At 42.4% G+C, this 15,365-nt stretch overlaps 1 protein-coding gene across 2 annotated transcripts in view; it reads left to right on the plus strand.

The window, feature by feature from the left end:
* Nucleotides 1-361: 361 nt before the first annotated feature.
* PLPP4 (phospholipid phosphatase 4) overlaps nucleotides 362-15,365 on the plus strand; it is a 48,703-nt gene continuing 33,699 nt past the window's right edge. Inside the window, exon 1 of one of the 2 annotated variants that reach the window (XM_074545315.1) lies at nucleotides 362-632. In XM_074545315.1, coding sequence (XP_074401416.1) covers nucleotides 529-632 — 104 coding nt within the window. In that variant the 5' untranslated portion in view covers nucleotides 362-528. Of the gene's footprint in view, nucleotides 633-730; nucleotides 1,133-15,365 lie in introns of those variants that run through there. The other variant, XM_074545316.1, reaches the window with a different exon arrangement.

Genomic DNA, 15,365 nt, shown 5'->3' on the forward strand with positions numbered 1-15,365 from the left:
TTTCTCCCATCTCAGCAGTTTGGGGTCCCATATAACTACAATCTCTGCATGTTTAGCTAAACTCATCTCTGAAAGAGCAGGCACTGAATTAATGACACCTTTTGGCTATAATATCACATACTATGCAGAATCTGACCAAGGGACACCGCTGGCTTATCTGCATTAACAATGAAGAGTAGGGTTTAAACGGCACGGATGTGTGAGCAGGTGAGAAGCCTGCTACATAAATACATCCATTAGAGCGTGTTCAGACACTGTTAATCCTTTATACAAAGAAAAAGTGAATGGGCCAAGCCCAGCCCGGGTGGTGTAGTGTGTGATTGCCCTTTGCAAACGGGCCGGCAATTGGAGTTTTTATGAACACCGGTGTTATCTGTGCGCGGCGATGCTCCCTCCCGCCGGCCCCATTCATTATTGTTCTTCTCCATCTTTTCCAAGCGCGGGGTTTCATTAGGAGCCAGGGATGAGCACCGGAACGCCAGCCCACGGCCGGAGCTGCAATCCAGCGTGTGGCAGTGGTGCCCCGGCATGTCAGCCCCTCGCACCGATGGGTGCATGGCCCTCCAGGGAAGGACGGGGAGCTCTGCGCTGAAAGGGGCACCAAAGTCGCTCTCACGGCGCCCCTTCCCCGCGTTAGGCTGTGGCGCAGGGCGGCCCCGAGGGCGGGCGGGACGGACCCGGCTCGGCTCCGGCTGCGGCTCCGCTCGGCAGCGCTGCGGGGGCGGGCGGGGAGGCGGGCAGGGGAAATCCCCAGGATCCCCGGGACCCTCCCCCGAGCGGGGACACCGCGTTAGTCAGCGGGACCCTCCCCCCGAGCGGGGACACCGCGTTAGTCACCGGCGCCGTCACCGGGACCCTCCCCCGGCGCTGGGCTCCGCCGCGCCGGCGCCGCGCCCCTCACAGCGCCGAGGCCGCCGTCCCCTCACAGCGCGGCGGCCGCGGGATGGCGGGGCCGGGGCTGCGCCCGGCCGGGCTCTGCGCGGGGCCCCGGCGCTCTGGGACCGGCGGCCTCGGGCGGCCCCGCTGTCTCCGGGCGTGAGAGGCGGCGGAGGGGGCTGCGGAGCGCCGGCCCCACCATGCGGGAGCTGGCGATCGAGATCGGCATACGGGTGCTGCTCTTCGGGGTCTTCGTGTGAGTAGCGCCGGGCGGGCGGCGGCACCGCGGCAACTTTGCTCCGGGGCGGGCTGTCAGCCGGGTGCCGCGGGCAGGGCGGTATACAGGTGCGGGATGGAGGTACGGGATGGAGGTGCGGGGCTCGCCCGGTGGGCTCCGGCCATCCCTCGGGATGCCGGAGCTGCCGCCGGTGCCTTCTCTGGGATGCTCGGGGGTGGAATATTTCGCCCAAGTGAGTCTTTGAGGGAACTCTCCCAGCCGCGGCGTTTTGCCGAAGAGCCGAGTGGAATTTTTCTTGGAGAAGCTGCTGTTTGTGGGAGAAGTGTGCAAACAGCGACCGGCCAGAACAGTGCAGCCTCAGAGGTGCTGGTGGGTTTGCTGCAGTCTGTGGGATAAAGTCTCACCTGGCGGGGTTGTGGATGCGCTCCCACAGCCGGGTCTGGCGGCAGCGGCAGCGCCGGGGCCGGGGCTGAGCGGGAGCTGGAACGTGTGAGAAAGGGTTTGGGAGCTTCTCCGCACGCTCTTGGGCAGGGAGGAAAGTCATGAAAATCTGCTTGTTGAAATATGTGCAGCTGTCGCTGCAGGACCATTCTTTCCCTCAGCCTTTTTTTGGAGAAAGCAGTTATGCATCCTTTTGCTTTGTGTATTTCCAGTTATGCATCCTTTTGCTTTGTGTGTTTCAACCCTTTCCTTCATGCAGTTTGCATTCTGCGTGCATTTGAACAATGAAAAGTTCCACTCTATATAAGTTTGCATTTCCATTGCTTAATGTTTAAAGATGAGTGTTCCCAGTCTTTGTGGTCTCTCAGGAGCATTCACAAACCGGGATCAGATTCTGCTGTTTGCTCGTTTGTTTTCCTGAGGATGGATGCTGCTGGTCACAGGTGCAGGCAGTGTAGGACATCTGTTAAGCTGTGATATTTGGTTAGACCCGGCGACACTGAATGCTTTGATGAGTCCTTTCTGAACCTCTCATGGTTAATTAATAACTTGTCCAATTTACTGGTGTTTGATTTTTTTCTCGGTGCTCATTTCTTTTGAATATTGATGCAAATCTTTTGATTTGCAACAAAACCCTGCGAGGTGCCTTTGATATCTGTCAGTTCAGTTGCATCTCACTTTGAAAGTAGACCTGTTCCTGTCAACAGAACTCCTTTCTGGAATACATGGAATTACAGGGTGAGCAAAGACCTCAGAGGCTGATGCTACATCAGAACCTTTCAATTCTTTATGATCCTGTGTGTAATTCATCACCTGCACCACCCCTGTTGGAGATCTCCACATGTAGCTTATTACTATGATAGGAAATCATGAGCCATCATAATCAGTCATTTCTTGGTTGTGCTTCTCTTCTGTCTTTATTTTCTCTTTAAAAGATTCCATTATTTTCACCACTCTTTTTGCCTTGGTTCCTAAATCCTCTGAGGAGGGGTGGCTAACAGAAAAGCTCTTGGTAGAGTCACCCTAATGGCAAATGCCTGTGGAAGAATTTCTCATATTTTCACACAGCTCAGCTCCTGCCTCCTTGGGATTCTGGGGAATAATTCTGGTATTTCAATAGGTCATTCAGAGCTTTCATTGACATCTCAAAGTGATGGGCACAGTAGTGTTCCAAATTCAGGTCAGTGTTTAGTTTCATGAAGAGCTGCACTTTATTTGCTGGTAATGGTTGCAAGAATACAATCTCTAGGTAGACCAAAAGAAAAGACCTTTCCTATTCAGACAATATTAGCACAGAAATGATCTTTTGCTATTGCAATAGTACTCTGTAGCTCTCTCAGTTTTCTAAAGTGGCAATTACATTTTGAAACTTTTCTGCTGCAGAGGTTTAAACACTCTGTTTCCTGTGGTTTTACAGCCAGCCAGTGCAAGGGTTTTTATGGAGCATTGAGTTCAGTGGAATATCTTTTCAGGAGGGAACATTCCCTGGTGAAATTGGAAACCCTGGGACTGGAATCTGCTGTGCTGCAGAAGAGATTTCTAGGAATGGAAAGGTTGGGAGAGGAGAGCCATTAGCAGAAATGAGCTGGGGCTGAGCTCATCCCTGAGCTGAGTGCCAGGAAATGAGGAGCTGGACAGGAGAGCAGGAGCTCTTTCTGGATGGCTTTGTGTCATCACCAGCCCTTGCAGTGTCAGAAGCCTCCTGACCTTGAAGGGAATGGTTCCACAGCAGTTTGAGAGTTCTGAACCATCTGTGCCTCCCAGATGTCTTTGGGCTTCAACCTAACAGCTCATGTCACTCACAGCAATAGACTGGCATGTTTTGTACCACAGAATGCGCAAGAAAAAGGTGCACATTCCACTCTGGAGCTTTGCTTGGTAATAAATGTCATTTCATAAAAATGGAGGTGTGAAAACTTCTGTTGATGATTGCTGAAATTGAATGTATTGCCAATTTCAATGTTATTTTAGATCAAGAACAGCCATGTTTTCTATGTTTAAGACTGGCAATCTTTTTTCCCTCCAGTTGCCATAATTATCAACGTCAGTCATTCCATCAAAGGCAGAAACCTGTGCTTGTTATATAAGATCTGTTCTATCCTGCAGATGGGCACCCTTAGAAGCAATGCACATTTTTGGTAGTTGAGTATTGGTTTGGTTGAATTCAGCAGCCATTTAGGGAGGATAAGGATAACAACTGACTCAGTTCTAGGTGTTGTGTTCATGGCAATTGCTGAGAGCTCATTTAGCAATTAAAGACCAGATTAGGTATTGAAATTTAGCAACTCAAGCTTCTCTGCCTTCACAGAGATCTGTGCTAAAGGGCATTTTAGCCCTCAGGATTTAGAGGTATTGAAGGAGGGATTAGTTAAGAGAGATTTATTAGAAGGACTGTGTCTGCCTGAAACTGAGAAGCAGGAGTTAAAAAAAAAGACAACAAACCCAAACTCCAAGCAACAAAGAGTCAAAACCCAAAAACAAGTGACTGCAGTAAAAAAATGTACTTAAATACAAACTTTACTGCAAAGTTAAATAGGTATTCTTTGAGTACCTTCAGGAAAATGGCTCTCAAACTGCAAGTTACAAACTGCAAGGATAGTGATATTTCTGTTCTGCTCCACAGTTTCTCCCAGTTTCTTAATTATTAAATTAATTTTTAGCTTTCAAAGTATTTATCCTTTCACCTTTTGACTGGGCTGACCTGACCTCATGGAACATGGGTGGTTTGTTAATTCTAAGGTGAAGAAAATTCTCATGCTATAATTTGACTCTTACTTTATGAACTTTCAAATATTTTCCAATCAAATCCTGACTTTAATCAATTTCCGCTTCATATTTTTGTTTAGGTTTTTACTTATTAAGGAGTATTTGTGAGTACAGAACTGAGTTTTATTTTTAAAGTGAGGTTTTCATGTAAACTCTCCGAAGTAGAAGTAGTCTGTTGTTTAATATACCAGCCATGAGGATGTACTGTTTACAGGAAAAATCCAATGCTAATTTGAAGAATGATTGAATTAGGGTCTTGCAGCTCTGCTTTCCTTCATTTTTGTACTTATTTCTATGACTTGGAGCATCTTAAAATGCCTGATTAATTCTAAAACATGTTAAACATGACCAAACTTTCATCTCCATGTGTGCAGTGGCATTTGTCACTTACAGGTTGCTTGAAGAAAGCAAATTGTTTTGCCTGACTTGGTTTTATTCAGATAAGCCAATTATAAAAGGATTTGTGAGCGAGTCTGATAGTTTTACACAGGAGTGTTGCCCTTAAAACAAAGTTTTTCATCTCTCCTGAGGGGAATTTACTGAGTGGTAGCTCAGAGCAAGCCTGAGGGGTGTCTTTATTTGTTAGTGTTCTGTTTTTGGTGTTTTCTAGGAGGAAAACTTTTTGCATCTGTTTCAGAAGTTTTAGAAGACCCCACTGTTTCCTCCTGGCAGGGAGAGAGGATTTGTGTGTGTTGTTGTGTATTTAACCCAAGGACTTGTCAGCAGCACGTCACTGATGTTTAGAGAGCTAATTGATTAAAAAGGCAAAGTCTTTCAAGGATTGCTCCATCAAACCTCGAGCTCTTCAGTGCATGGGATGTGATTAAAATATAAATGTCATTCGGAGTAATTGGATATCTTCCCCACAGCAGAGTCTCATTAGCAGCCTCCCTTGGGGATAAATGTTTATCTGCAGGCTAATATACAGATATATAATGCACACGTGTGAGTTTCCAGCACTGAGGAATGCTGACAGCCTTTGTTTGTGTGCCATGTTCAGTTGCTGGTGTAAGTAAATAAAAGCTGTTTCTGCGCCTCTTGTGTTTCTTACAAGTTTACAGTATTAATATTTTAATCAAGTTATGAATATGCATGAAATAATTTGGTGTGCAAAGCTCTTTCAAGTCGCTTTCTTTGTCAGGGGATGTTGTCTCCTGGATATCCTGCATGTGTTGCCTTTAGAAATGATACTGTGTATTGTCTTGTTAACACAGACAGAAAATCAATTACCCGAGGAAATTCCTCAGTGCTGCACTTCTGCCCTGCTCTTCTCCCAGACTGGGTTTGCCTTTTCTCTCTCCTGTGGATGGGAGTTTTGGAGGACAGACTGAGCTGAAAATTGTGACTATAGGTGGCAAAAACAAGATGGTTTTGAGAAGAAATCGCCAGAATGAGACATTAAGATTTATTTTCTCATTCTGGCTCAAATGCTGCAAATTTACAAAAGTCAGTTGGACCAAGAATTCAAAGCACCCCTTAAGCCTTGGCTCTCTAGTTTCAAAGTAGGTATTTGGCCACTTCTTACTGGTTTGTGTCCTCTGTTCTCAATTTTAATATCCCATCATTCTGACTTTGTTTGGAACCTGATCTTTGGCTTCTGATCCTCAGTCTTGGACTTAATTTCTGTGTATCCTCATTTCTCATCAAGAAAACAAGGGCAATCCTTTTTCTCACCCTAATCCTTCAGTTAATTGATAATTTCTTTGTTATGAGGTAGCCAAGCACATTGAACAGTCTTGGAGCTTTTTCAGTGGTAGTTTCACGAACAGTGATGACAATAGGAAATGAAAACATCAATAAGCTTGCTAACCTGCTTTAAAACAGGTGCATTGTTGTAAACTGTAATTTACATGTGATTAAAGTGAGGGAAAGATTTGTTCTGTGGTGCAGGTTGGAGTCTGATTCACTGAGTAGGGTTAATGAAGAGGAAAGGGCAAGACCTGCTGCAGAAAAGAGCTTTTCTGAATCTTCTGATTCCATTGTTCTGTGCTTTATTTATTGGAGTAGGGTAGGATTTTACTGACTTTGATCACAGTTATTCAGGAGAAACTCTACCTACCTGTCTTTCTGTGCAGACTCTGGTCTGAGCAAAAGACAGATTATTTTTACAGACTGTTGTATCAATACTTCTAAATTGTGGAGCTGAATTATTTCATTTGTGTTCCCTGAGTCTGGGGGAAAGAGGGAGCAAAAGAAGGGGAAGGGGATTTAATGGCAGGAATTCTAATTGTCCTGCTAACAGGATGGGATTTACAGTGGATATCCATGGCTAAACTCCCAGCTGAATACATGCTAAAAGAGGATCTTATTGTAAATGCCAAAGCATCTGCTCCAGATTTTTTGAGGAGTAAATGGTGACTTTGTGTCTCTTGTTGAATCTTGTTGTTGAATCCCATTTACTCACAGGCTTGGGCACTTTGTGTTTATTTGCTTCTAGCCTGATTGAGGATGTTTTACAGGGAGAACGCTGCTGATAGGGTTCCTGGGGGGAAAATTTTCCTTTAATAAATTGATTCTTATACTTTGATCTAAGCACAGTTAAGATAGGGCACAACTGTGGTTCTTATGGGAAAGAATTTAATAAAAATTATAGTCTTACTGCTGAGCATGTACTCATATCTGGCACAGTAAATCAAGATCTTTATGGTCTCCCAATCTGTCAGTGACTTTGAAAAGCCAGTACTTGGAAAGAACTGGCAGAATTATTGATGCTAAAAGTGAATTAAGGATAATATTTAGTGTGTCTTGTAAGTTTTTTGTGTAGTGAGGACTGTGCTGGTACTGAACAGGGGATGCCTGAGTGCTGCATTGTCATTGGGAGGGAATGAGGGACAGAGATAACTGAGAGGGGGAGCTTTTCTCACAGAGAGAAACTCAGCATGGTTGTGAATTTACCCCAACTTTCCCTCTGGGTCTGAACACACTCAACAGTGTGTGACATGCAGATATGAAAAAAAGGAAAAAAAAGAAACTTTACCAGACTCAGCTCCATCAATTTGCTGTGAAGCTGTGTAGTTGTGCAGGGGACTGCAGAGAGTTTGACTGAAAACAGTTTGAGATGTAATCAAAATAAGCATTAAAAACATCAAGAGGAAAATTTTGACTGTCTGCAGTGTGTTTGGGTTCATTATTCAGGCATGTACTTAGTTAATTTAAGCCTGTAATATGAATTCTGTTTTTCACTTTAGGATGATGTACAGCTGCCAGCTTTGACACTTCTAATGGCTGCAGAACTCATTATTTTGTTTTCCTCTCCATTCTCCTCCCCAAACACACACATTAAATGGCTTTTGTGAAATATCTTGTATCATAGGGTATATTTATAAAAACAGAGGATAGAGGCAACAACTAATACCATAAATAATATTTTTAGTAAATGACATAAGAATAATGCAATGAAAGCAGGAGCCAATAGTTTTCACTAGGCGGATAGTGGTTATTTCTATTTAAATTTAAATAGGTTATTTATATTTCTATTTAAAACTACCACTGTTGGTTATTTCTGGATGGCCTGAAGAGTTGCACCTTGACACAAGAAGCAGCAGCTCTGCCCTCCTTGCCTTGTTTTCCAAGGGCAGCGCTGCTCCATGTGAGCAGGGATCACAAGGGCTGAATGGCTCCTTCACCCCAGGAGCAGCAAAATGCCAAAACAAAGTTGGTTCTGTTTCAGAATGGTTTATTTTATACTCTGCTGACCAGAAGGCAAAGCTGCAAAGATCACTGCCATATTTTCTGAAAAATGCCCTTGCCCAGCATTCTTCTCCTGGGAAGCTGAGAAGCCTCAGAGAAAAAGGAAAACAATATTATCTCATTTGCTTCTCCTGTGTTTTGCTGCTTTGGAATGTGTTTGGAGATTGTTTACCCACAGGTGATTGTTTTATTGGTTTCATGTGAATTGTTTTGACTTAATGACCAATCAGGGTCAAGCTGTGTCAAGGCTGTGGAAAGAGTCAGGAGTTTTCATTATTATCTTTTAGCCTTCTGTAAGTATCCTTTCTCTATTCTTTAGTATAGTGTCTTTAATGTAATCTAGTGCCATAAAATAATACATTAACCTTCTGAGATCCAAGAGTCAAATTCATCATTCCTTCCTGCCACAGGGCACCCGAAAATACAAGAGATCACTTTCAATATTAAGTCAAGGAAAGTTGTAAAAATTAAAAACAAGTCAAAATATCTGACTTAGACTCATTTTGCAGCAGTTTTTTTTTTCGTGGCTCAGTATAGTCACTCCTGTCCCCCGCTCTTCTGATCAAAGCTGCAGTGCTGCATGACCAACTGTTCCCCCTTTGTTCCTTCCACTTCCAAACATCTCACTCCTGTGAGGAAGATATGATGCTGAAAATGCTGCATTGAAGCTAATTAAGTACTCTAAGGCCTGGAAACCCATTTTATTCCCATGGAATGGGAGTTTCCTAGATTCACAATAATGATGCTTAATGATATTTAGCTATCAAAGGCTCAGCCCTTAACGAGGACAATGCATGGACTGGAAGTTTTTGGAATCTTTCAGGTGCACAAGAACAACTACCTAGCTATGTTAACCTCTTGTTGTTGTGTTGTGCTGTTCTTGCATGGTCAGATAATCCTTTCCCTTTCCTCCCTGTCACAGGATGGAAATTTTTTACTTAGAGAGAATTCAAATGCTGAGAAAACAGGGACAATATAATTGAAGCGCAAAGAAACCCAACATTAGGTTCTAAAACTCCTCTCCAGGCTGTTCTTTCTTTTTCAGCATTGTGAAAAGACTGGTGGTTTGCTCTTTGATATTATGTATTCTAAGTATATATCTCATTTATATGTGATTTCGTCAGCTGCAGGACTCCTGTTGTGAGCCTGCATTGTTTTTAGTTTGAGATCTGAGCCTTTAAGGGAGCTCAGGCTCCACAGCTGTTGCCTCCTTGCAGTGTTGGCTGCACAGAGGAGAGGCCATTCATTGTCCGGTTTTCGGCTGTTTGGAGGGCCTGGAAAGGCCCGAGGTGGCCTTGGAGCAGCCCGTGTTTCAAAGGAACAGAAGAGGCTTCAGTTCTTTTCTCGGTCTCGGTGTTTATTAATTGTTTATCTAAAAGATTTTCTCTCGGCCCGACAGAGCTCTGCTCAGCAGCCAGCCATGAGCACACTCCCTGCCCTCCGGGCGGTCACCTATCTTTATACCCAAAGTTACGTGTACAATATTTATCATTTTTCCCCAATAACTTTCACCCTTATTTCCCAGTGCACTTTTAGTAATGACCAATCCCAAAGTGCCACCATCACCACAGAAGATGGAGGAGAAGAAGAAGAAGGACAGGACACACCCCAATTCCTCCATCTTACTTCTCTAAACCCCCCTGTACAGAAATCCTAAACCCTGTGTCTCACTCTCTAATTAACTAATCCCTTCACCATTCACCCCGGTGAAACCCTCCTATCCTCATACAGGTGTCGTCTCCTGTGTAGGATCAAAGTCCAGGCACGAGACACTTCTGGAACATTCCAGGACTCCTGAGCCCCCCAAGGGTGGTCTCGGTGACTCGGCACCTCAGTCCTGAGGTGCTGAGATCCCACAATTCATCTTTGGAAGAAGTTCTACCCTGATATAAACCTGTAAAATCAGTGGATATGTCAGGCAGATCTGGCAAACCTATCAGTAAGGCTGAAGGAAAATACTGGAAACTTCCTTTTTTAGAACTTCAGGGAAATATGACAGCTGTGGTAATGTGCGTGTGTGTTTTAAAACCACATCAGAATTTATTTTCCATCTTTTCTTAATCAAAATGATTTCTTGTATATCTGAAGGGCTAATGGAGGCATATGTGCTAATTAAATGTCACACTGCAATTGCTAGCTAATTTAAAGTATTCAGAAATATTTTCCATCAAGTCATTCTGATTCATCTGAAGCTAAAGCTACCCTCCAGAACCAATCCTCTATTTGCCAGTGACATTAAATAATAACCCCAAAAATATTGCCCATGCCCTTTGTCTTTATTAGGCGCAATAAAGCTCTATATGGGGATTTCAAATTGTTAATCAGAAATAGTAGGTGTAAATGCTGCATGGCATTGTACTGGAAAATAAAAAGTTTTTAGCTTTTAAAAAGGGATAATTTATTGATACTGATGTTTCTGTGCCAGTGTGAGTGTACAGTACTTAATTGGTTTTAGTGCAGTTAAAAAATGATATTTACAGTAACACATTTCCATGAAAGTCTGTGAGAAGCAATGAAACATTAGGTCTGTTTGATGGGAACACCTCATTTGCAAGTACCTATTGCAATATAAATTAGGATATATATTTAAAATTATAATATATATATAAAATTTATATATATATATATAAAATTAGGATATATATTTAAAATTATAATATATATTTAAAATTAACTCTTTCCTTTGGTTACTCTGGAGAAGTTAAAGCTGTTGCTGGGTGTTTGTCAGCAGTGCCTACTTGGCATGTGTAGTTAATAAAGTCCAATTAATAAACAAACCGCAGAATTCAGTGTTACTTTGGTACTGACACTGGAATGGTTTGCCCAACCATGCTTTGTAAAACCATATCAGGAAACATCAAATCTCTTGACACCCAGTGTTGTGCCTTAACTACAGAGAACATTTCTATCAAACTAGAGTTTATATTATTGAAGTTATATTTTTAATTCATGCCAGCTTCTCCTTTGCTCATCATTCATAATTGAGTCTTGGCCAGGTATATTGTAACCCTTCTTGATGGCTGAGGAGCTGTGGATTTCCCAAATTACTTTGGATATTAAATGGCTCAGATGTCTTTGCTTGTGCTAACCTCTGAGCTGACACAAAGCCATCTCATCATGCTGGTACCCACAGGCAGCAGCATTTCAGATTCTGAATTGCTCCAGCTCCTTGGAGAGCAGAATCAGCGTGATAAACCACAGGTGATAAACCACAGGCTTTGCTTATCTCCCCTCATCACTATCCCCTCTCCTTCAGTTTTGTTAATTTTACCTGCCAGCCACAGAATTTTCAAGCATTTCATATTTTTTCAGTTTTTGCAGGAATTTGTAAAATGACCTCCAAGAATTTGGTTTGGTTTTTTTCCCCCTATTATTTGTAGGCAGAAAACAAACCTAGCTTTTCTCATGGCTTGAGAATCAGTTATTTTCTCCAGGTACATCAAATAACATGACACAAATGCTTTCCCCACTATTAGTGTGTTTCAGAGAGGGAAAATTGAAGTCTTGAATTCAAATGTGAGCCAAGGTGAGTGAACAGTGTTCAGTGCTGATGCAGACTCTGGGCTCTCTCTCTCAGCCTGGATCACTTGTGGGAAGCCCCTAAAGCAAATCCTGAGTTATGAATTGTGCACATCCTCTGTAAATAGGGCAACTATTGCCAACTTCAGTACCACTGACACCACTCTCAACTCTGCAGAACAGCTGATTGCACAATTGAACATGGCAGGCACACCAGCCAAGCTTTCACTACTAGCTGTGAGACCCAGCTTGGGGAATACTGGAGGAAATATCCATGTAGAAACATGGAAAATGCAGTTCCAGGAGTCCCAGTTAACCTGTGCTTTTGGGAGAGGCAGCAGTGTCTGCTCACACAGAGTTCTGCAGGCAGGGAATGGTGGTCAGAGCCAAAGTCATTCCCCACAAGCCCCCAGCGGTGATTTATAAGTGAAGTTGATGAACATCTGTTATCTTTTTGTTGTTTGCCCCAGTGGGGACATGCAGACAGAGCCATTTGAGGATAAAATCTGCTTATCAACAGATGAAGCTTAGAAAAGAGGAGGGGCATTCATGAGTGTCTGGGATGATAATCTGGGTGCTACAAGTTCCTGTTCATTCTCTCCTGGTGCTTTGCCATCCTATGTGTACTGCTCTGTCCTCTCAGTTATTGTCACTTGGTATTTGGGACAAAAAGTAAAAGGCAAAAAACCTCAATTTCCCCCTTTTTCTGCCAACCAACCAACCCCTCTTCAGCTGATGCTCAGGACCAGGCAGAAATTTAAACTTTCCTGTGTGGTTCATGCAGCTGAGGGCCAGGCAGTGGTGGAAACAATAAGGTGAGGTGCCACATGATATCCTGCTGCTGCTTATGGGGATGAAAACCACTGTGGAAACTCAGGGAATATCTCTGTGAAGATATTTATGCTCTGTTTGATTCCTTCCCTATCAGTGAATGGGTTCATAAAAAGATAACCCCCAGTTATTAGCCCACAACATCACAAACCTGCTTTTAGTGAGCTGTTACCTGGCTCTGGCTGGGATGTGGTGCTGGCATGAAATGATCCTGAAGGGCTGCACGCTGTGAAATGGAAATGAAGTTAATGGACCTCGAAGACCTGGGAAAGAGCAGCGTTTTTACTCAGTGCTGGCATGGCCAGAACAGCCCCAGGGACTGGGGCACCTGTTGCTCATTGATGTTTTTAATGGAGTTTGAGCTCCTCTTTCCCTTGGGTTGCTCTGAAAGTCACAGTTAAAGGCTCTCCAAGTTAATGGAAATGCTTTTATGCCTTAAAGATTTCATCAGGCTGAAGTGTTTGAAATCTTGCTTGCTAAGCTGTTAAAAATGTTGGGTGAATATGTAAAAAGGAAGAAAAAGGCCAAAAAGCTAAGATTAAATTTTTCTGTACTAAAACAAAGGAAGTTTTTTGGCCCACCATGGCTGAGGTTGTACTGTGGGCCATAACACAAAAGGATCAAAACCAGTTTTCTCTGTTCAAGGCCTGCACCCATTTCTCATCACATCTAGTCCTTAAAACAAGCTTGAGCTGACTTTTGAATAGTGATAGACTGCACTTCTGGTTGGGACAAAGGAACATCAATCCAAGTGTCAGGCAGCTTAGAAGGCAGTGTGTCCTCATGATTGTTTAATGGAGTACAAAGGGAATTGCCTTCAAGCTAGTGAAATCTCATATCCACTCACCCATTGGTGATGCTTCAAAAAAGAAGAGAATTGTTCTCTTATGAGTCTTGGCATAAAAATTTAATTAGCAGTTGAGCTCTTTGGGAAGATAAAAAAAAAAAGTTATTTCTTTTTTTACAGTCTCTTTCCTTTAACTGTTTACTTTCTATTTCTGTATTCTTCACAGAGACATCTGCTGCCTTCTGCAGTTATTTTTTTTTTCTCCTTCACCAGTGATTCTGAAATTATTTTCCCAGTTTCAGAAAAGTTTTTTGTTTGTTTGTTTTCTGGGGTTTTTTTTGCATTATGTTGCACTAAATTTGAACACAGTTTTGGGAAGGTATTCAGAACACAAGTCAAAGTAATAGATGAAAACTTAATCAGACAATATATAGTGGATACAAAACTGCTGCTGTTGCATAAAAGAATAATAATTGCAGTCATTGATGGATTTGTTGAAATTACTCATTCTATATATGAGTACAGATGAGTACATATTAATCAAAAAATCAGTCCTCACCTGAAATCAGATCCTATTTATGTTATTTATTACATTTTCATCTCTTTAGCACAAGTTATTTTGCTCTTAAAGGCATGAAATCTTATGACAGTATGTATCTGCAGTGTCCCAGTGTGTTTCCTGTGAGAAATGAATTTGATTTTTAAAAAATTCCTCAGATTTAAACAAAAATTATTTCAGCTTTCTTACATCATGAGGGGCAGAAAACAAAAGATCAAGAAGGGCCCCAAACCTTTAACTCTGGTGGCATTTGTTCATAATGTCAAATGTCTTAACATCAAATTAATTATCATAAAATTGTCTTAACAACAAATTAATTACAGTTCTGATCCAATGTGACACATTTTCCAGAAGTGCACTGGTGTGTTGTGATCACCTTGAAGCTCAGATGTTTGTGTGTGGTTTGTTCTCTGCAATTACCAGAAATACTTCAAATAATAAACTTTAGGACTCTCTTAATTGAAATTGTAGCCAAACCTGCTTGCATTATCTAGGAGTTGACCTTTACTTTTCTAGCTGAAAACCAGAAAATGAATTTTTCATTTGGGTGATATGGAGCTGTTCTTCTTTAGAAACGTTTCCTATTTTCATGTCTTGCACAAGCCATTGTCTTTTAAACTTCAAAAAGCTTTGTTTTCAGTTTGAAAACACTGAAACAAATTGTTTTGGCACTTCTGAAGTTCGCCTTCCTTGGGAGAGCAGGCTCAGACTCTGGGTTGGAGAAGCTGAGCACAACAGTAAATATTCCCCTTGCAAAACCAGACTCCTTAAGCTCCCAGAACAATCTTGTTGTCCATGTAGGCCAGTATAGGAAACAGAAATATTGTTAAAAGTGACAAGGCTGTGTTTGACCTTCTTTGGTCCTTAAATTTGGTTGTTTTCCTGTAGGAAAGTATCACTGGAGGAGTTCTGGGGACAGCCAAAGGTGATACAGAGAATCCATCATCAGAAGGCATGAAAAGACACTTGATTATTAGAAATCTACAGTGCTTATATGGTGGATTTAAGACCTGATTGGCATTTAGGAATCTTCTCTCCCACTCTTGGTGCATAGCACACTCTGGAGAACTTTGTCTATAAGCAATGGTTACAGAGAGAGAGAGAATCATTCATTGTGTGAATTCTTTCCTCTGAAGTTTCCCAGAGCTTCCACACAGCTTCCAGGATCTTCCTGGGAGAGCCATGCCTTTCTCTGGTCAGAGGATATGGAATTATTACAGGCAAGAAGAGGTCAGGGAGTCTGAGTGTGCTCAGGTAAAGGGCTCATGTTGAAGTGAAGGGAGCGACCCACCTTTGTTGGTTCAGCATCTGACTCCGATTTATTGATCAACCAGGCACTTTTTATAACAGTGTTAATTCACTTCATGCACATTGCAAAACCTGAGCTCCCGATAGGCTGTAGAGAAAACTTCAGCTCCTCCTTTTGTTTACAATACCTGAAGTTTGTTTATTGAAACCGAGATCAGTGTTCTCACCATGATATGAAAAATTCTCAAAACCTTTATATCTGTTCCCAGAGCAGCCAAGGACAGAATATTGCCTGTTTTGGAGAAAACGATCTGAGAATCTTGTTGTTTATATAAAAGGTGGCTGAGAACCTTAATTATTTACAGAATCAAGCCTGGGAACTGCTGCTTTACAGCGGCCTTTTATTTTTC

Source organism: Zonotrichia albicollis, chromosome 7 (genome assembly GCF_047830755.1).
Source record: "Zonotrichia albicollis isolate bZonAlb1 chromosome 7, bZonAlb1.hap1, whole genome shotgun sequence".
NCBI lineage: Eukaryota > Metazoa > Chordata > Aves > Passeriformes > Passerellidae > Zonotrichia > Zonotrichia albicollis.